The sequence below is a fragment of the Xenopus laevis genome, chromosome 6S (assembly GCF_017654675.1).
Source record: "Xenopus laevis strain J_2021 chromosome 6S, Xenopus_laevis_v10.1, whole genome shotgun sequence".
Taxonomy (NCBI): Eukaryota; Metazoa; Chordata; class Amphibia; order Anura; family Pipidae; genus Xenopus; species Xenopus laevis.
In genome coordinates this window covers 68039321-68062483 of record NC_054382.1, presented here as the reverse complement: position 1 = coordinate 68062483, position 23163 = coordinate 68039321, and the positions used below count along the sequence as shown (strand labels likewise).

Genomic DNA, 23163 nt, shown 5'->3' with positions numbered 1-23163 from the left:
CTCGATGGCGGGTTGAAGAAAACAGTGTGCAAATAATGCCTACAAGGCCAACGTATACACTACTACAGCGGTGGATACGGATTACGTAAAATATATGAATGCTGCTTGAAAAAAGTGACTCCGGTGTTTTTTCTGGAGACGGTAATATTATGGATATTTAGACAGAATGGGAACAAGGTCACACAGCTCGATGGCGGGTTGAAGAAAACAGTGTGCAAATAATGCCTACAAGGCCAACGTATACACTACTACAGCGGTGGATACGGATTACGTAAATATATGAATGCTGCTTGAAAAAAGTGACTCCGGTGTTTTTTCTGGAGACGGTAATATTATGGATATTTAGACAGAATGGGAACAAGGTCACACAGCTCGATGGCGGGTTGAAGAAAACAGTGTGCAAATAATGCCTACAGGGCAAATAATGCCTAAAAGGTCAACTTATACACTACTACAGCGGTAGTAAAATAAAAAAAGTAAAATAAAAAAAAATGAATATTAAAAAAAAAAAATTAAAGTTGGTGCTGCTGAACTACTAGGAGCAGCAGATTAGCACACCAGTCCACTCCCCAACACTGCTAGACTAATAGCACTGGGCTCTTATAGTAGTAGTAGTAGTAGTAGTAGTAAAACAACAAAAAAATAAATAAAAGCAGTCCTTACAAGGACTACTGTTATTGCAGCAGTCAGCAGATGAGATCAGAAGCAGGACAGCTGCCCACTGCAGCTACATACAGAGCACTGCAGTAGAAGGTAGATTACTAGCCAGCAAAGCTACCTAAGCTAAAATGTCCCTCAAACCCCTGCAGACTTCTGTCCCTCCAATAACAGAGCAGTATCAAAACGATTACTAGCCAGCAAACTTTCAACTGTCCCTGAAATCACTAACAGGCAGCAGCTCTCTCCCTACACTATCTCTTCAGCACACACAGGCAGAGTGAAAAAACGCTGCAGGGCTTCGGTTTTTATAGGGAAGGGGAGTGGTCCAGGGGAGAGCTTCCTGATTGGCTGCCATGTACTGCTGGTCTGGGGTGAGAGGGCAAAAAAAAGCGCCAACAATGGCGAACCCAAAATGGCGAACGTCGCGCGACGTTCGCGAACTTCCGGCGAGCGCGAACACCCGATGTTCGCGCGAACAAGTTCGCCGGCGAACAGTTCGCGACATCTCTAATTTGGATCTCCATACCTTAAGTTTTCTAGAAAATCATGTAAACATTACATAAACCCAATAGGCTGGTTTTGCTTCCAATAAGGATTAATTATATCTCAGTTTGGATCAAGTACAAAGTAAGTACAAGAAAAAGGAAATTAGTTTAAAAAATCTGGATTATTTGGATAAAATTGAGTCTATGGAAGATGACTTTTCCGTAATTCTGAGTTTACTGGATATCTAATCCCATACCTGTATATAAAATATGGCATTTTTAGCCATATTACTTTTTAGGGTTTAGTTCTCCTTTAACAGAAGTGCACTAAAAATTATCAGGTCACATATTCTAAATGTAAGTGGTATCACCTTATGCTCCTTTGTATTCATTCTCAAGCTGAGAATAGTATGAGTTTGGGATAAAATCAGGGCAGCAGTGGTACAGTGGTAATAATTCTTCCTAAGATTCTGACCCCTAAATACAAGCTGGATTTGTCTTTAAAAAAAACATTAAATATCTTAGATAGCTTGACTTTGACACTATGTCCTGAAATGTGAGCTGGGATTGTGGGCAATAATATTATCAGGTCCTTACTAGGTTCATTATCTGATAATGATTAATTAATGACTTTTTATGCTCAATTAAGCACAATACAAAAAATGGCTTGTAAAAATTTATATGAATACATCCTGCCTCCCCCAGCTGTAAAATTCAGACCACACTCAGTAAAGAAAGGTCATAGTATTTGGCCACATGTAGTATATAAGATATAGGGTAGGAGAGAGTTTGTTTCTCACTCTCACAATTTAAGAGAACCTCAGAATTGTTTCATCATTTACCCCAAATCAGGACACTTGTAACTATTTATTATACATTTTTCATGGATTTGCTGCACAAATTATAAACATTTAAAAATAATTCCCATGTATACCCCTACGGGCAGATTTATTAGGTGGTGTAAAAAACAGTGGAATCATTTGTCACACATCACCAAGCATCACCATGTAAAAAAAAACGGCATGAAAATTGCGTACTTTTTTATAAGATTTTTTTTCTTTGAGCAACTTCTGCCGGAACTTACTTACTTATCCTCACATACATTCAAAAACCTTGACAGTGCATCTAAACACAGCAATATTGGTTTCAGTTTTCATTAAATAGCCTTTCTCTTATTTAATAAAATTGTCTTTGGAGCTATATAACATTGATTCCTTTTATAGAAATAAAAGAGGCACACAGAAGGTAGTTGGGCTGTTTAAACTTTTTATTACAGTTGAGAACACATAATCACATTTCTAGGGACACGTCTTTCCTTCAGCATGATCCAATTCAGGGCAGAAAAGTTGGTGCCAAAAGAATTTATTCCAAGACCAGATATATTTAATGTATTTCTTTATTTTAACAAAAGGCTATTTGTATGGGAATACTGATTTAAAAATCAAACTCTACAGAACTAAATAGCATTGTTATTTGGGTGCCAGTCATTAGGGATGTAGCGACCTGTTCGCCGGCGAACTTGTTCGCGCGAACTTCGACCGTTCGCGTCCGCCGAATGTTCGCGAACGTCGCGCGACGTTCGCATTTTGCGTTCGTGTTCGATTCGAATACAAATCGTTCGACCATTCGACCATTCGAATTCCTTCGACCGCTAAAAATCGAACGATTTCCATTCGTTCGAACGATTGTAAGCATTCGATCGAATGAAAAGCATTTTGATCGAATGCTTCGATCGTTCGATTCGAATGAAAATCGTTCGATCGAACGATTAAAATCCTTCGATCGTTCGAATCGAACGATTTTAGCGGGTGTTCGAAGTTCGCGAACTGTTCGCGAACGTTCGCGAACTGTTCGCGAACGTTCGCATTTTTTGCCGGTGTTCACGAACGGCGTTCGCGAACACCAAATCGGCAGTTCGCTACATCCCTACCAGTCATGAGCTATCATTTGGGTATCAGTGCACCCACATCTACTACATTAAGAGCTCACACTAATTTTATTTGTACAGATAAAAAGATAGGTACTGCAAACTAGCCTGCATTATGGGGTTTATGTAATTATAACACTAAGGGGCATATTTATTATGCTGTGTAAAATGAAACTCACTGAAAAAAACAGTATGAAAAGATATGTAAAATTTTCAAGTTGTGTGTAATTTTACACCACGAAAGCACTAGATTTGCCGTTGTTATTTTGCATTGCTTCCGGTGGAGTTTACTCTAAGAAAAAAAAATGTTTACCTTGTTTTTTATGCAATTTTTTACATGGTGAAGCCTAGCGATGTGTGATGTATTACCCCACTGTTTTTTTACTCCACAAAATAAATACTGTATGCCCCTAAGTTTCCACAGGAACAGTAGCCCTTAGCAACTAATCAGCAGAAACATTTACTTGTCACCTACTTAAAATCAAACATCTTATTGGTTGCTATGGGTTACTGTTCCTAGGTAAATTTAGTGCTTTTTTTACATATGGGAGGTTTATCTAACAGCTACTCTCAACACTAGCTAATGAAGCAAGGTCTCTTGTTCCAGGAACCATATAATTATTTATATTAATAATAATAATAAAATATTTCCAAGTATAGGCCTGCTATTGATGTTCCATTAATTAATATGTATGTTTTTTTTTATCAGGATTGTGGTTTCACAAATTACCAGAGGTACCAATTGTGAATAGATTTGCTGGGGATTTACAAAGATTGAAGAATTTTTGCTTGAGAAATATTACTTTTGGGTATAGTTTTGTCTTTCACTAATAGTTGATGAATGACAACACAACACAATAGTAGCAATAGTAATGCGCATGTTAGGCCAGGTTCCTTTAGAAATAACATAGGATTTTCTAGAACAATAGGCTGAACATGTGTATTTTTTATGGTCAGAAACCAGGGGAACCAATGCCTGATGAATGGTGGAGGGGCTACAAAAAATTTAGAATAGTTTTTCTTCGTTTTCTTTCCTGCCATTTCATCTACCAATGGCAGGAAAGCAGCTAATACATGTATTATCTCATTCTTAATTTCTCATTTATAATAATTGATTTTATGTGTTTGAGGAAGGAATATTAATTAGGCAATTCATCTGTTATAAAATAAGTAACGCCTGATTTGACCCCACTGAAATATTTGCTATACTGTATGTGGAAGGATAATTGCATAGGTTTACCTACTGCTTATTGAATGTTTTTCATTCATGACCAGTTTAACTTCTCTTTGAGTAAGAAAATAAGTAAAACAGAATTAAGTTAAAAAAAAAAAAAGACAAATCATTAAATACATTCAGCAGAATTTGTTGTCAGTCTAAAGGAACATACCTCAGTCTGCGGTTTCCTGATTTTACAAACATTTCTAACATCTATTTTTTTCATAGAAAAATAGAGAAATGCTACATCAAGCTGTCACAAGCTCTGCACAATATCATTCTGTAACTACAATTGAAAGGAATGCAGAGTTGATTAACCTATACTACAGCACTTTTGAAATCATTTGTCATTAAAGATTTGTTTAGCAAAGCCCACCTTCACTTTGTATAAATCAAAAGATGCTGAACCAAGCAATACTAAAATATTTGACTGCAAAAGAAAAGTGTATTTTAAAAGAAAAAAAATAAGGTGCTCTTATTCTTTAAATTACACATTTCAGAACATGTTCATATGAAATTTAACTGCTTTAAATAAATGCATTTTCGAAATTATTTTCGAAGGCCTGAACAATTATTTCCTAAAATGTATTTCTTTATCAGTCAGGTGTTGTGGCAGGTTTTTAATGTAAGATATAGAAATGTTAATCAAAGAGCCTTAATCAAAGGGCCCAACAGAGATCTGAAGAGGCCACACTAAATACATGTGGCTCTTTATAAACAAGTGACAGCTTATTAGACATGGTTGTTAAAGTTAGTGCTGTTTCTGGTAATACATGTGTCTAAGGTATTTCTCTGACTTCCTATCCTTGTCACCTCCTTCCCATCATTTTCCTTCCTCTCTATCTCGTAAACTATTTTGTTTCCTCTACCCTGTTCCTTCTATTCATTTCATCAAATCCTCAAAAACAATTTTTTTCTTAAATGTTTTTATTTGAAGTCCATCATATTCATAAAGAAGTTCACTTCAGTAATAGTAGTCATATGTTATAGATTTAAACAAAGGGAAATATCTAACAAAGACATTCTAATTAATACAGACTTGGATGTGAATTTTTCCAACATATCTAATATGTAAGCAAATATAACACGGTACAAGATGAATGAAGTCTAAAATCATTTAAGAAATAGTAGCGGCACTGACACTTTCAAATTTGCCGCTATTTCTAAGCAGGATATTTATGAGGGACTTATAATAATAACAAAAAAGTCAAATAAACAAAATAAAGTCAAATAGGCCCATTGTTTGCCATAGGTGTGGATATTTGGGATATCCATTGCTGCACATATATTGTTGTGATTTGGGAGGTAGCCAATTGCTTCATCAAGTTAGGGTTGTTGTGGTTAGGATCAAGGGGTTAGTGCCTCATAAGCTTTCCAAGTCATACCATGAAACTTAGTGAAAAGTAGAAACTATACATTGTCTGATATCAGGGTGAGAGACTAAATATGTAAGTGATCCATGTATCAAAGAATTTGCTAGTTTGGGCAGCCTTGTTTAAGGATGCCTCTAGCCAGTCCATGTGGAATAAAAAGTGCAATTTGTTTTTCACCAAGTTCATAGGCGGGGGGTTGGGCGAAAGCCACTCCTGTAATATAGCTTGTAAAATAGCTTTTCTGGTTGTTGCAGCTATTCTTTCTGCTAGAGCTTTGTTGGCTTTTGATACTTGCTGTGTTTCTTTGCTAAACATGGCCCATTCTACAGTATGTTGGGCATGAATGTTTGCTTGGTTAGTGAATGCCAATAGCCATAAACTTCCAACCAAAATGCATTGATAATTGGACATAGCCATATACAGTGAATTGGAGATGCTTTCTAGACATCTTGGGCATGTTGAGCTGGTCAGTAGGCCTATTTTGAACATTCGTAGTGGAGTCAAGTAAGATTGATGAAGGAGTTGTAAGGCCATAATCTGGTATTGACTAAAGTTGGTAGTATTCCCATAGAGTGAAAATGGAGTTTGGCAGCGTCAATTGGGATAAAAAAAAAGGGATTAGAAGTTTCCTGATCTGTCACCCTATGTATAACATCTCTCGCTTGTAAATATAAAAATGATGATCACAAAGGGAAGGGTGTTTTGTGTTCTTGCTTGTAGCTAATAAAAATGTTGATCACTGAGGGAAGGGTGTTTTGCGGAGGCTTCCGAAAATGTCATTACAGCTAACTCACTGGTGAATATATCTCTAATGTAATAAATGCCCTGTTTTTGCCATTTAGTGAAGATATTCGTTAGTAGGCCACTTGGGAACTCTTTGTTGCCAACCAAGGGTAAGTATAGGGAAAGGTTTTGTGTGGTTTTCCATCTGTGGCACACATTTCTCCAGGTTCTATATGTGTTTATAAACAAGGGGTTCTTTTGCATGGGTGTAAGCTCACTCTTTTAAATCTAGGTTACTATAGATGTTAGTGTTATAAATCCAGTCTCCAGCATGTCTCAACAGAGCGGCTTTCCAGGACGCATACCTTTTAACTAATATGGAATAAAGTTACATTTTTAACCTCCATGGCCATGGTTGCAGGAGTGCGTGCAGATTTATTTTGAAGATACCTCCATTTGCCCTGAGTTGTTGCAGTTTATACAAGGCAATCCAAGGTCATTTTCCTCACCAAAGGAAGTTCTGAAATATTTTGTTAATTAGTTTGTAGTCTGTAAGTTTGAGGTAGTAGGGCAGCATCTGGAGTTTGTATAGTAGTATATCATTTTAATCAGATATGCTCTGCCCAAGAATGTATAGTTTTTTGCTTTCTAGTTGTCTAGACCTTACTGGATGCTGGATATGTTTGTTTTATGTTTAGTTTGTATGTGTCTGTGTGATGATTTGTGAATTTAATGCCTAGGTACTGTATGTGATGTTGTTACTTTTTGAAGATACATTTGCGTTATATTTTACACAGCTTTTTACACCATTTTTTTGACAAATTTTGTTTTACACAGCATAATAAATATGCCCCTAGGAATAAAGACTTTTTTTCAATTGCTTTCCATTTTCTTTTTTTTATCTGACCGTTTTTCTAAAGTTTATTTATTTTTTTCGTTCTGGTGCTTCAGTCAGTAATCCAGGGTTAAACTTAATTAACCAATACATTTCACAGCGGCATCTGTGGAATATTGTCAATTAATTTTTAACAATTGACTTTAAAGAAACTCAATGATTAGGCTCAACAGGGCCAAAGATAAGAAATAGATCAACTCAGCTCCATGGAGGCAAACTTCAATATAAACAATCTTGGATTCATTTAGGGGTATGTTTTGCATTCTTATTTTAATTTATTAAATCCTGTCTAAGAGAAGATATCAGTTTTTACTTACATTAGATTAGAACTAAATGAAATACACATCCAGAAATGTCACATGCAGATACAAGTATGGAATCAGTTATCTCGAAACCAGTTATCCAGAAAGCTCCAAATTACAGAAAGGCCGTGTCCAATAGACTCCATTTTATCCAAATAATCCAAATTTTTAAAAACTATTTCCTTAAAAAAACAGTACCGTGTACATGATCCAAACTGAGATACAATTACTGGCAGCAAAACCAGCCTAATGGGGTTATATAATGTTTACATGATTTTGTAGTAGACTTAATTATGGAAAGATCAGTTATCTGGAAAACCCCAGGTCCCAAACATTCTGGATAACAGATCCCATGCCTGTATAAGCTTGGGTGGGATAATTAATAGATTTAAACAAAAAATTAAGATTGTAATACTGAATATGATTACCCTCTAGCTCAGTTTGTCAGTACCCTTAACGGTACTGACCTCCAGTCTAAACATGCACATTGTCACTTAATACCTTGTTAGTACTGTCATCACCTTAACCAGAGCCGTCTGAATTCTTATATAGCATCTGTGCAAATATTCTGTTGCTTTCTGATCAGTTTTATCATCTCAGTTAGCTATATTACGCAGTGAAAATTGCATTTCTCTATGAGCCAATTTATCTTTTACTGTGACCAGTCACACAGCTTCTTGATCACTTATATCAATCCTGACCCATTCATAGCTCTATCAAATCAGTCATATTTTAATCGGCAAAAAATTACACTTCTCTGTGTGCCAATTTCTATTTTACCGTGACCAGTCACACAGCCTCTTGAACACTTTTATTAATCGGTACCAATCCACCTTTCTATCAAATCAGTTATATTACTCTTTTTATGCTAATTTACATTTTACTGTGCTCATTGCCATAGCCTTTTGACCAGCTATATTAATCTATATGCATTGATATAACTCTGCTGAATTTGATATCTTAGTGCTCATTTACATTGCTCTGGTTTAATTTACTTTTCGTAACTTATTCTGTGACAAGCTACACTGCTCTATTATGCATTTCTCTATTACCAGTACTGTTGTACTGTGACCACTTGTTTGAATGACATGATATGGTTGTGGCCTTTGGCTTCACATGTACAACCTCCTTCAATCCCCTGACAGTTTTACTCAATATCATGGTTGCATTAATGCTGTAGTGCACAGCTTTAGACATCTCAATGAACATGCAAGTTGGATATTGGATTGATTCATTTGCATGTATTCATTCAGGGTCAAAATAGTAGGGTCAGAAGAAAATAACTGGCAGCCACTGACAGTCCTTCTCTGAATTAAAATTCCGAACATATCCATTTATCTACTACAATCAGTATACTTTTCAGTATTTCATATTTTTCCAATTTTAGTTTAAACGAATGTTATGGTTTTTAGATTTGTTGATCCCGAGCACCTTTTGTGGTTGCTTTCCTATTCCTTTGAATGTACAGTTAAAGAAATTCTCCAGGCACTGTACATCCTAATATAATAGAATGCTTTTAAATTATGAATAGAATTGCATTAAATGGACCAAACAAAAAAATATATAATTTTTTGAATGTGCATGGTTTTGTAACAGAAAGGACTGCTGTTACTTTAATTGTAAATAACTACTTTTTTTTTTTTTTGCTTTATGGTATTCATGAACCCTTGTTCGCCCTGGGATGTAGAGATGTTTAGAAATCATTAGTCATAATCATTTAGATGAGGACTTCTATACTAAATATATATATATATATATATATATATATATATATATATATATATATATATATATATATATATATATATAATGCAATCTTAATGATCCGCAAGGTGCTGCTCTTGGGAAAAAGTAGATGCAGACGAACAAAGGTAGTAGCGCACTCCTGGGTTTTCTTAGATAAAAAATTAATTTATTTCATCATCATTAAAATAGTCAGCAATCAACGTTTCGGCTCGTGTCCAGAGCCTTTGTCAAGATTACACATCCATATAAAAATACTGTTTAAATACACCCTACCCCCTAAGGGGTGTGTCCAGAGTCCCCCCAACCACCAATCGCCACGTCCCAATAGGCATCATCACTCCATAGCCATCTTTTTTGTGTTCTTATTAGCTCGAAATAACAATCTCAAATATTCAATATTGCAAGACATATAGTTATTGCTATGGCACCAAATGGGATCATCTCCATGTCACAAATACAATGGCAGATACATAAATACATTGAGCATACTCCGGCTTGTAATACGCTTAAGGATATATGCGATGAGCTTACCCGACTGAAGCAACGTGAGATCGATCTAGACCTCCACGGGTTATTCCTATCCGACTACTATCGTGAGAAGAGGATCCCGAAGGGCTTCCGGATTCGGAATGTACCGACAATTGGACGGACAAATCCCGAATTTTGCAAGAAGTGGATAGGTGTTCTCAACAGGTGCTCATTGGATCTGATGATTCTAGTGATCGGTGAGGTCTCTTCTGATCTGGCCAGAGTAAGGAAGGAACGTGTGAACTTGAACATCAAGAAACTTTATCCATGGACACATCACAGGAGATGATACAAAAGGTAAACATACGAGTTGATAATTATAAGAGAGATTTATTGCGCTTTAAACTAGAGAAACTTCGGAGGGTTAATGAAGACTATGCCCAACACCGTGTTTACCTATGGTTAAGTGGGGCTAAGGACAATGTTGCCAGGTTTAGGCGGGCATCTAGAAATCGATTGTTTAAACCTAGGAACACGGTTGATATGAGTTCTGGAGACTCAGAAGGGGATGATCATGTGCCACAGGGCAGTAATAGAGCCCATGGGTCTGGATTAGAACCTACGAGGGGTGAAGCAGGTGATATAACTGGACAACATTCACAGGGTAATTTTTTAGAGGAGACCCAGTTACCCAGTCTGCCCCCTCCAGACACAGGAAGAGGCAAAGGCATCCAACGCGGAGGGGCTCGAAAAGGAAGGCCCCCCAGGAAATGAATATCCCCATTTTCAATTTATCTTCCCATACTTTAACGCCTGGTGAAAAATCATTACTAAGTAAGGGGCTCTCATATGTACCAACATTAGCCCTTGATAATTTTCAATTTGAAATTGAACTGTTTAAGTTTGGGAGACTACTGGATCTTAAAGATCACTTTAAGGAGCAGTGTGATCTGGGGGACATTGGAATTGACCAAGGGAAACTAAGGTTAAAGAGTACTTTTTGCCCGAAGTCGGTTAATCCATCCATTAAATTGTTTAAGAGTGCTATGGAAAAGGGTGTTGCTGAACTGCAGCATGAAGCTAAACAGAATAATACAAATAAACAGATGAATTTGACCAAACAAGAAAAGGAGGCTATTCGCTCATTGAGCGGGGACTTTAATATCATTATACGTCCCGCCGATAAGGGCAGAAGTATCGTGATTTTGAACTATGAGGACTACAGGCTGGAAATTTTGTCACAATTGAATAATACTGATGTTTATGTACGATTGTCCTGTGACCCAGTAACCAAATTTAAATTACAGGTTGATAATGTTGTATCCAATGCCTTTGAGAATGGATGGGTCTCGAAAGAGGAAAAGGCATTCTTAACACAGGTTTTTCCGAAGTGTCCCATATTATATACTCTCCCGAAGGTGCACAAGGGTCTGAACCCTCTCCGGGGAGACCAATAGTTTCAGCTCGTGAAAGCCTGTTGCATCCGTTGGGAGTATATGTGGATAAATTATTACAACCGGTGGTTCGAAACACAGCATCATATTTGAGAGACACTAGTACACTAGTATCCCGCATAAGGAGGGGATGGAGGCGGTGTTCAAATCCCTGGTTGAGTGCTGTTCGTATGAGGGTCCACCAATACATTTTGTGATTACATTATTGGAGCTGTGTTTAAAGTATAACTATTTTCGCTTTGAAAATCAATATTATTTACAACGGACTGGCACGGCGATGGGGGCATCAATGGTCCCAGCCTATGCAAACCTCTTTATGCATCAGTATGAAGGGGAGCATATTTTACAGAAATACACAGATCGGTTGATTTGTTATAAACGCTTCATCGATGATGTGTTCATAGTGTGGGATGGTGATCAAGATTCATTCAACGCGATGATGAATCAATTGAATGTTTTACCTTCACCTATTCGTTTTACAGCTCACTGTGACCCCTGTACGGTACAATTTTTGGATGTCGAGATATGGAAAGAACACGATAGACTACACTATTCACTGTATCGTAAGTCAACCGATAGAAATACGTTACTACACAATTCCAGCTGTCATCCAGTTAATCTTAAAAAATCCTTACCGATATCACAGTTTTGTCGGGTTTTAAGAAACAATTCTGATAATGTTAAGTGTGAGGCCCAAATTAAAGAAATGTGGGACAAATCTAGAGAGCGAGGCTATAATTCCAGTGTTCTTCAGCGGGCATTGGATTTAGCTAAGCGTAGAGTCTTGGGCCTTGCTAACAAACCGGATGATGGTACTGGGCGGATGACGTTTGCAACTAGATACAACACATCCTCTTACGCTATAGATAAATTGGTGAAAGAGAATTGGGCCATTATTAGGGCAGACAAGGATCTGGGTAGATTATGCCCCAATCCCCCGATGATGGCTTATAGTAGAGGGCAAAATCTGCGTGATTTGCTAGTGGCGACAGATCCAATTCGATGTTATCAGAAAACACCATCTGGTTGGCTCAAATCTGGGAAACCGGGGTGTTATAGGTGTATTAGCTGTACATCTTGCAGGTATATGTCACCAGGGGAGGCGTTTTACCATCCACACACTGGACAGAAAATAAAAATCAAGCATCGTATCACATGTACAACGACTCATGTCATATATATGATAACATGCCCTTGCGGTCACTCCTATATAGGCAAAACTGATATGACACTGCGATTACGCATGGACGGACATAGATCCGCAATCAGTACAGCCTATAGGGACGAGAAGTCGGTTAAACCAGTGGCTAAACATTTCCTTGAAAAGGGACATAGACTGCCTACGTTCAAGTATATTGGTATCGATCATGTCCCAGAACCTCGACGGGGTGGTGATAGATCTAGGTGTCAGGACTTACCAGTATAATCCAGACGTAGAAGAGGCTGGAGCAGAAGTTAATGAACCCACAAGCGCCTCACACAACCGCTACCCACCTGGAGTGGAACAGGGAGCAGGGTTGTGGAGAGTAGCCAGTGAGACGGTCAGCGAAGTACAAGGGATTAGGCAAAAGTCGTAGTCAGGAGATCCGAGGTCAAAAGGCAGGCAGCAATATTCGTAATCGATAAACAGGCAAGAAGGTCGAGACAGGCGGCAGTAATCAAAGTCCGGGTTCAGGCAAGGGTCAATAATCGGGAATCCAAAGTTCAGAGTCGCTAGGGTTTCAGTCAAAATAACCTAATAACCAGGCAATGCATGTTAATCTGGTTTGGGTTTAAATGCAGAAGTTTTGGCGCCAAACTGGCGTCATTGCGCTGACGTCGCGGAACTGACGCCAGCACGTCCGTCACAGGCGTTTCCGCCTATGTCCTTGCGCCCGCGACCGGCGCCGTCGCCTCCGCGTCAGACGCCGACGCGCACACTAGTTTACTATTACAACGGGAAACATATTGGATAAGGAGATTAGGCACTATTCCCCACATGTAATAAAAGGCACTAAGTTTGCCCAGGAGCAGTAACCAATAGCAACCAATAAGATGTTTGCTTTTAAACATGTGACCAGGAAATTCTACCTGCTGATTGGTTGCTATAGGTTACTGCCCCTGGGCAAACTTAGTGCCTTTAATTACATAACCCCTAAAGTATCCAAAAGGTTTGAATGAACAATGTTTCTTTAACTGTTTCCTTAGTCAGAGATAAAAAAGTTACTCTTGTATGGAAGTTTGGGATTAGTGATTCACTGTGCAATTCAGCTTTAAAACACGGGCTTTGATTGTTGATATCTAATATCCAATATTTTTTGTTTGGAGTATGCTCAATGTATTTATGTATCTGCCATTGTATTTGTGACATGGAGATGATCCCATTTGGTGCCATAGCAATAACTATATGTCTTGCAATATTGAATATTTGAGATTGTTATTTCGAGCTAATAAGAACACAAAAAAGATGGCTATGGAGTGATGATGCCTATTGGGACGTGGCGATTGGTGGTTGGGGGGACTCTGGACACACCCCTTAGGGGGTAGGGTGTATTTAAACAGTATTTTTATATGGATGTGTAATCTTGACAAAGGCTCTGGACACGAGCCGAAACGTTGATTGCTGACTATTTTAATGATGATGAAATAAATTAATTTTTTATCTAAGAAAACCCAGGAGTGCGCTACTACCTTTGTTCGTCTGTATATGTATATATATATATATATATATATATATATATATATATATATATATATATATATATATATATATATATATAAATATATATACATACACACACACTAAACAAGGTAGCCCCAGCACTCTCAATATATAACCCCCTGAAAAAATATTCTTGCACAATATTCATGCTAAATAAAGAGAAAAGCAGGTATGGTAAATTGCTGCACGTCAAAGTATATTTTTCGGCCATAGACTTTAATGCATTTTGGGGGATTTTTGCACAGTGAAACGTGTTAAATTCACTGATCCCGAGGCCATGAATACCACAGTCTCCTTCCCAGCTACTCAGACAGCCTGGCAGAGGCTGTATAATTAACCCATTGTCTACAAGAAAACCAGGCCCCGCTATACAGCCCGGAACCACTCTGACAGTGTGTCCAGGACTTTCCCATAATAAGTCATCCTATTATATATATATATATATATATATATATATATATATATATATATATATATACACACACACACACACACATTGCCTTGTAGCCAGTGTAATTAAGAAAGTATTTTGCGCAAACTGATATTTGAGGAGAAGGACATTAAGAACATTTTTAGGGTTGGAGGAGATTTTAAACTAGTTGGGAGGGGGGAGGGGTGTTCAGTTTAAAGATTCTGTGGAAGACAAGTTATTTGAGGTAGTGGGCAAAGGAAGGAAAATGGGGGGGAGATATTTTTGGGGGAACTATTAAGGACAGGGAGAACCACATGTCAAATAGTCAAGATGGTACCAGTATTAAATATATGTTTGCAAATGCAAGGAGTCTGACAAGTAAAATGGTAGAACTGGAGGTGCTGGCGCTGGAGGGAAAATATGATGTGATTAGCATGGCCGAGACATGGCTGAATGAGTCACATGATTGGGCAGTTAATATCAGTGGCTATACTATGTTTCTGAGGGACATAGGCCATAAAAAACGAGGAGGGGTATGTCTGTTTGTAAGACAGACATTTAAAGAATTTAAAGCTAATATAAAGGGGAGGTGTTGTTAGAAAATAAGTCTTATGGGTGGAGCTATTCACTGATTTTGAGTCCAATTTAATTAATTGTAGGAGTATGCTATTGGCCTCCTAATTTAAGTGAGGAGGAGAAGGCTAAGATAGAAAGACTGCTAGTTTGGGGAAAATAATGATAATGGGTGATTTTAATTACCCAGATACTGACTGGAGCAGCAATACCGACAGGAACATTGTGCATGACAATTTTAACCACAAGTTGGAGCCAACCAGAAAAAAATGCTATTCTGGATCTAGTGATCTCTAATGATCCAGAATGTATAGCAAATGTTCAAGTAAAATGTAACTGGGTAATAGTGACCATAATGTGATCTCATTTTATATCTGGTGCAAAAAAAATATACACTGGGGCAACAAGAATCTTGAATTTAAGAAAAGCTAATTTTGATGCCTTAAGGGCTCCCCTTCAGAGCACTGATTGGGTCATTATGTTTTCTGCTAAAAACACAAAACAGCAATGGTTGTCATTTAAAATGATAAAGTGTTCTCAATTTATTCCCTTAAGAAGTAAATGTAGAAGCACCAAAACCCACCCTATGTGGCTTAATATAGAAGTGAATAAGTTAATAGTAAAGAAGAGAAAGGCATTTAAAAACTCAGGCTCACTTTATAGCTGCACTGTTGGCTCAGCTCAATCTAGTCAGTGGCTGACTCAGAATATGGTTCTTATAGAGCTTAGTTCAATTTTAGACCGGCCTCTATTTCTGATCTTCTCAGATTTCCTTTCAGCTGTTATGGTACCTATGGATTGGAGGAAAGCTGATGTCATTCCAATTTTTAAAAGAGATTATGACCTCAGGCTGAAAATTATTTGAAAGCATGTTAAGGGATCACTTTCAAAATTGTGTCCTAGTGAATGTCATTATGAGCAGAAATCAACATGGCTTTATGAAGGATAAGTCATGTCAGACAAATTTGATTTGCTTTTTATGATGAGGTAAGTAAGATGCTGGACAGCAGGGTAAAAGTAGATGTGATCTATTTGGATTTTGCCAAAGCATTTGACACAGTGCCCCACAAATTACTTCTTTTTAAACTAAGGTCTGTTGGGCTTAATAAGATCATTTGCACATGATAGGAAACCAGCTACAGAATTGGGTACAGAGGGTTGTTGCTCAGGGCTTGGTATTGCGTCCACTTTTATTTAACTTGTTTATTAATGACTTAGGGGAGGGTATTCTAAGTAATGTATCAGTGTTTGCAGTTGACACAAAACTATGCACTCCAATTTATTCTATCCATGAAGCGACATCCTTGCAACATGATCTTGACAAACTGGCAATCTGGCCAGCTAAGTGGCAGATAAGATGCAATGTTCATAAATTTAAAGTCATGCACCAGGGATGTAAAAATATCCAAGCCACGTACACCCTTAATTGGACTGCACTAGGCAAATCCATAATGGAATAGGACCTTGGAGTCATTTTAGATAATAAACTTGGTAATAGCAAGCAATGCCAGTCAAATAATGTCTTGAGCTGTATTAAAAGCAGAATATATTTGCATGAAGAGGAGGTTATTATTCCACATTATAGATCACTGGTAAGGCCCCATCTAGAACATGCCATTCAGTTTTGGTCTCCAGTGCCCAAACAGGACATTATTGAACTAGAGAGGGTGTAGAGAAGGGCAGTTAAGCTGATAAAAGGTATGAAAAAACTTAGCTATAAGGAAAGACTGTTGCTCACACTGGACAAGAGGCACTTAAGAGGTGATATGATAACTATTTATACAGATTTAAGGAGAACATATTATAACCTATCTAATGCTTTATTTACTAGTAGTCTTTTCAGTTGACATGAGGCCATCCTTTTTGTTTAAAAGAAAGGAGGTTTGTCTAAATATTCAGAAGGGGTTTTTTACAGTGAGAGCTGTGAAGATGTGGAATTAGTCGTACTGGTTGATACATTAGATATCTTTAAGAAGGATTTAAGATTAGATAGCTTTTTAGCAAGGGAGGGAATACAGGGTTATGAAAGATATCTCATAGTACAAGTTGATTTAGGGACTAGTCTGATGGCCATCTTGGGGTCAGGAAGGTTTTTTTTCCCTCTCTGAGGCAAATTGGAGAGGCTTCAAATGGAGTTTTTCTGCCTTCCTCTGAAAGGCAGTTAGGCAGGTTATAAAGCTAGACTTAAAAGGTTGAACTTGATGGGCGTGTCTTTTTTCAACCTAAATCACTACGTAGAACTTGCATACAAACAGGCTTTACACTTTATCTTTTTCTACTCACTATTATTTTTTTTAGGAATACTCAGTACTCTTTGTATTGGTCATGAGATGGTGTGATATTGAGCTTTTTATAATGATAGCACTATGAGTACTTGGTTCTTTGCCAAGGTTTTGGCATATTATGTGTATTTTGGTTAATACTTGTAATTTACTTGGAGCTAACACAACTCTGACTTTACTGGCATCTGTATTTGTACCCTATCTCACTCATACTGCTTGTTTATGGGATGGGTCACTCTGGTTTGTATGACTTGAAGAAGGTTCTCTGAGCAGAAATATTTTTTTTGATTTTTTCATAAATTGCCTTGAGTGCAATTTATTGATAAATCTGCTATATGTAGACATATCATATACACAACTACTGTAAATATTACTTCTGCTCTTTTCTAGCTTCATTCTGATCAAGATACAGGAGAAGGAAATCTAAAGTACATTCTTTCTGGGGATGGGGCTGGCACACTCTTTGTTATTGATGAGAAGACTGGTGACATACATGCTACACGGCGGATTGACAGAGAAGAAAAAGCCTTTTATACATTGCGTGCCCAAGCAGTAAACAGAAGGACTGGGAAACCGGTGGAACCAGAGTCTCAATTTGTCATAAAAATACATGACATAAATGATAATGAACCAACATTTCTAGAGGAGGTTTATACTGCAAGTGTCCCTGAAATGTCTGATGTTGGTAAGCATGTTTTGTCCTTTGAGCTATAATACTCGATATTGTTAGGCTAGCTTTAAAATGTAACATTCTTGTACACATGTAACAGAAAATAAATGATAGCTTTAGAAACTTTCAAAGTCACTTTTGCTTCTGCTGATAAATAGGGTGATTAATTGGATGTAAAACCAAAGTCATGCTATGCAAATGTTAGTTTATACACATATCTTACACAGACATTGTTTAACTTGACATATGGGTGCACACGCAATCAGGAAATCAAGCCTTACAAACATTTTTCATGCTACATTTCATTGTACACTGAGGCATAAGAAAAATTTTCCACTCAATTTTTAAAACATATGTTAGTCCAATGAACACAATAGTACAACATGAGGAATAAACATAGCAGGAAAATAAAATAACCGAATTGTTTTCCCCTAATTCCTTCCTACATCAGCCAACAAAACTTTTCTCACTGTATTTAAGGAAGTTTTGCCAAAATATATACTCCCTTAAAGCCGTGGTGGTTTTAGGCTGATGTCTTACTTCAGTACCACTGCAAACCACCTGTGCAGACACATGTTATAGTTTTAAGGCCAATAGCTGCCTGCATAGCTGGTTTTGCTATAAATTAGCAAAGCCTTTGTGAAGCCCTATTGCAACATGCTCATAGTAACAGGTAGTAACAGGTAGGTGTTTATTTATCAACATTCTTGTTTTTTTTCTCCAAAATCACGAATTTGAACACATTTTTCAATTTTGATTACGCAAAAAAAAAATTTGGGGGGGACCTCTATGTAAACCTTTGGTATCTGAAAGGTTGAAATGTCCTGAAGAAGTTAACGGGTACTGTCCTAGGCAAAATGTGATCTATTTATTCAGGTCAATTTTTTTAAATTACTTTTTACTTGTTGACCCATTAAAAATTATGAATAAAACACAAATTTGAGGTATTCATATTTTTTCACATTTTTTAGTTTGGGATTTTTTAATAAATAAATTAACAGTCGTGTTTATTAAATTGTGAGTTTATTTGATGTAGAGAAAAATGTCTAAAATCAAACAAATATAAATTTTGATATATTATTTTGATATAAATACACCACCCCAAAGTACTTTAATATATTTTATTGAGCCTTTTATATAAAGAACATATATTATTTTTCTGTTATTAAGCAAGACCAGTTGGTTGCCAGAAAGTATTTAGAAATGGCCATATGGAATCAGGAAAAAAAGGGCCTTGCTATAGACCTGAATTATGAATAATTCTTGTATATGTGTAGAAAACAAATTATGTTCCATAGGGTTAAAGGGGTGGTTCACTTTTAAGGTAACTTTTAATATGTTTTTATGGTTTTCATTATTTATTTTTATAGTTTTATAGTTATTTGCCTTCTTCTCACTCTTTGCAGCTTTAAAATGGGGTCGCTGACTCCCTTTTAAAAAACAAATGCTCTGCGAGGCTACAAATATTTTGTTACTTTAATTACTGACCCTGCCATTCGGGCCCTCTCCTATTCATATTCCAGTCTCTATTTCAAATCAATGTATGGTTGCTAGGGTAATTTGGACCCTAGTTACCAGATTGATTAAGATGCAAATTGAAGAGCTGCTGAATAAAAAGCTAAATAACTCAAAAACCTTCAGTAATAAAAAAATAAAAAATTGCAATTTGTCTTAGAATACCACTCTCTACATTATACTTAAAGTTATCTCAAAGGTGAACCACCCCTTTAAGGTGCATGCGCGCAATGGAGTGAGCAACACGCATCACAGAGAGGCGCCGTACCGGCTAAGTGAAAACACCCGCTAAAGTCATATTTGTAGCAGCACCGGGTACTATAGAGAGCATCTGAGCTGACAGCAATGGGCAAGAAATGGCTGAAAGAAGCGGCAGGAATGATATCCCCAAACTACCTATTCCTCTATGCTGACACTATACCAAGACCCGGTTACTGCTCAGGTACTCTCGCAGCACTTAACCGCATTACATGACAAAATTACCTCCACCATAGCAGACGCCATAAAAACAGCATTTAGAGATGTACAGTCTGGAGTGACTAGCCTTGGGGAGAGAACGGAGCACTTAGAGAATACAACAGATGATCTTATTCAGAGATACACCATGCTTGAGGAGGAAAACCATATTCTAAGATCCGAACTGACTATCTTAAAATCACAGTCATAGTATCTGGAAAACAGATCCCGCAGGCAAAATCTGAGGGTGAGAGGGGTCACAGAAGAGGTGACTGCACAAGATATCAGAACATATCTGTGAACACTATTCTCCTCCATTAATCCAGACCTTCCCCCAGAAGCCTGGAGATTTGATAGAGCACATCGGGCACTAGGGCAAACCTTAAACTCCCAGGTGCACTCACTCTCTATTCCCATAAAAAATGGTATGAGGCAGGGTTGCCCCCTGTCTCCTTTATTGTATGCCTTAAGCATTGAACCCCTGGCCTCGGCCAATAGAAAATCACCCAGATATTACAGGCCCCAAAATTAAAGATCACAAGTTTATCATTTCACATTTTGCAGATGATGTCCTTCTGATATCTAACCCAACCGTATCTCTTCCCAATCTCCACAAAATCCTAAATGAATACGGATTATACTCGGGTTATAAAGTAAACATAGACAAAACTGAGGTCCTCTCCCTGAATCTACCGATAGATACTAAAAATGCTTTATCATCGACCTTCCTTTATAAATGGAAAGATCATACTCTGAAATAGGGGTCCATCTTACTAAAACTCATGGCATTATTTCCCTCACTAGTGATAAGAGAAATTGTTTGCCAGGTTTCACTGCAAAAAAATACCCCCATGGGTAAAAAAACTATTTAGATTGTCAATGCATTTGGAAAATTTGTTGCTATTTCATAAATTTTCAGGGAAGCAAAATGGGTCAGATTTGTCCATCACTATCACTCCCCATTACAAGCAGGACCAAATGGGAAATTTAAAGCACTGCCAAATCTGTTCCCTGCAGCTCATCATCTAACTTGGGCTACTTGCTCTCCTGTATCCCTAGCTATATAAAAGGTCAGCATTGGGCTTGTCTGATTAATTAATGCAGGGGACTTTGAGCTGTGGGTTTGCCAGGCAGGGAACAAAGTCTTGAAACGGAGTCAGTCAGACAAATGATCAGCATACACACACTTGCAGGAACTCCCCCCACCCAATCTGTCACTGTTTTTTCTTAGAAAGGAAGAAGAAGCTACTTCCTTTGCCGCCCCCCTAGAAACTGCCGCCCTAGGCACAGGTCCTCAAGTGCCTTATAGTAGATATGGCCCTGATGTGCCTACTTCTGACTCTTTCCAAATGGGGTCACTGATCCCATCTAAAAACAAATGCTCTGTAAGGCTACAATTGTATTGTTATTTTTGCTTTTTATTACTCATCTTTCTATTTATCCCCTCTCCTATTCATATTCCAGTCTCTTGCTCAATTCAGTGCATGCATAAGTGGGTAATCTACTATACAAACCACAACTGACATGTTTTCCTTTTATTCTCTGCTCGACTTTCCTTTATGTCTCTAGGACTGTGACTGAAATGTTTTGAGCACTTACAGGGGAATGTAATAAAAGTCAGTAACAGGATATATTTGCAATGAGAAAATGTATGCCTTTGTGACAATTTAATATAGCTTAAGCAAACCCGGAAGCCATTTGGCGACCACTTCCTACAGTTGAAAGATTGCAAATTTTATAGTTTGCGCCAATGAGTAAAGTATGTAATAAAGCTTTCTGCTGAAAAAGTTGTAATATTTGTTCCAGAACATTATTCGATCAAACGATTATTCCTTCGAATGGTTCGATCGCAGTTTTTGCGCTAAAATCCTTCGACTTCGATATTCGAAGTCGAAGGATTTTAATTCCCAGTCAATTATGTGTAGGGCAGCTTCCATTACATCTACATAAACTCTGCAGCTTTTAGTTGCTGAATTTTTAAATTTGAGTTTTTCAAAGTGTTTACTAAGGGGTACATTTACCTAGGGTCGAATATCGAGGGTTATTAACCCTCGATATTCGACTGCCGAATTAAAATATAGAAGTCGAAGGATTTTGCGCAATTCCTTCGATCGAAGGAATAATCGTTCAATCGAACGATTAAATCCTTCGAATCGAACGTTTCAAAGGATTTTAATCCATCGATCGAAGGATTATCCTTCGATCAGAAAAACCTTGGAAAGCCTATGGGGACCTTCCCCATAGGCTAACATTGGCCTCGGTAGGTTTTAGGTGGCGAACTAGGGGGTCGAAGTTTTTTTTAAAGAGACAGTACTTCAATTAGTTCGAATCATTCGATTCGAAGTCGAAGGTCGTAGTCGAAGGTCGAAGTAGCCAATTCGATGGTTAAAGTAGCCATATTCGACCATTCGAAATTCGAACTATTTTTCCTCCATTCCTTCACTCGAGCTTAGTGAATGGGCCCCTAGATCTCCAAAATTTCCAAAAACCATGACTTTAGTGGTGGAGAAATATTTGCATATTGCACATTTAAATACATTTTTTATGCACAACGACCTTGCACAGTAAGGTTACCTGTCACATTTGCAAGACATTTCTGAATATTTGTGCGTAATGCAAATTTGCAAAAATAAAACCAGAAAGATGGGCATAGTAGAGCAATATTTCAGCATTTAGGGAAAATCATGGGTAATAAAACAATTTGCAAATAAACATGCACTGTGCAAATTTGAAATGATTAAATCATATTTGATATTTTTTATATTTTTTCCTCTTTATATATTAAACAATTTGGCAGTTTTAAAGACCAATGCTTCATTTTGGAACCTTGTTTGAGAAAAGATCACAATTATTCTTAGATAAATCGGTTTATTCATGTTTGGCATGTAATGTCTTTATTTTCCAAACTGTTACCCTCAACATATGAAATAAAATTGCAGTATTGGAGCATCAATGCACTTGCAATGCAGGTACTTTTTGACCTCTTGTTGCTGTAAACTCTCACAGATTAAAAAGCTCTTGTATAGTTACTAGAAATAAATTACAGTTACATAATCCTGCATGGCAGTAAAACTAACTTATTTGTATAGCAAATCTAGATGTGACTGGCGATCAACCAAATTCACTAAATTCCATAGTACAGGGATATTTACCAAAGTGTGAAACTAGCACTCACCACAGTCTGCCACACCTGTTAATTCTTATGCGATTTTTAGAGGCATATTTATCAATGGATAATATTTAAGAGTTCACCATTTCATAAATAAAGCTCTAAAACCCCTTAGGAATGAATAGAGAATGATGGA

General features: G+C 37.4%; 1 protein-coding gene across 1 annotated transcript in view; it reads left to right on the top strand.

The window, feature by feature from the left end:
• Positions 1–23163, top strand: part of LOC108720108 (cadherin-10) — a 220427-nt gene that overhangs the window by 112868 nt on the left and 84396 nt on the right. The window contains exon 3 of the mRNA XM_041567648.1: positions 17608–17902. Within this exon, the coding sequence (XP_041423582.1) occupies positions 17608–17902 (295 nt within the window). The remainder of the gene's footprint in view (positions 1–17607; positions 17903–23163) is intronic.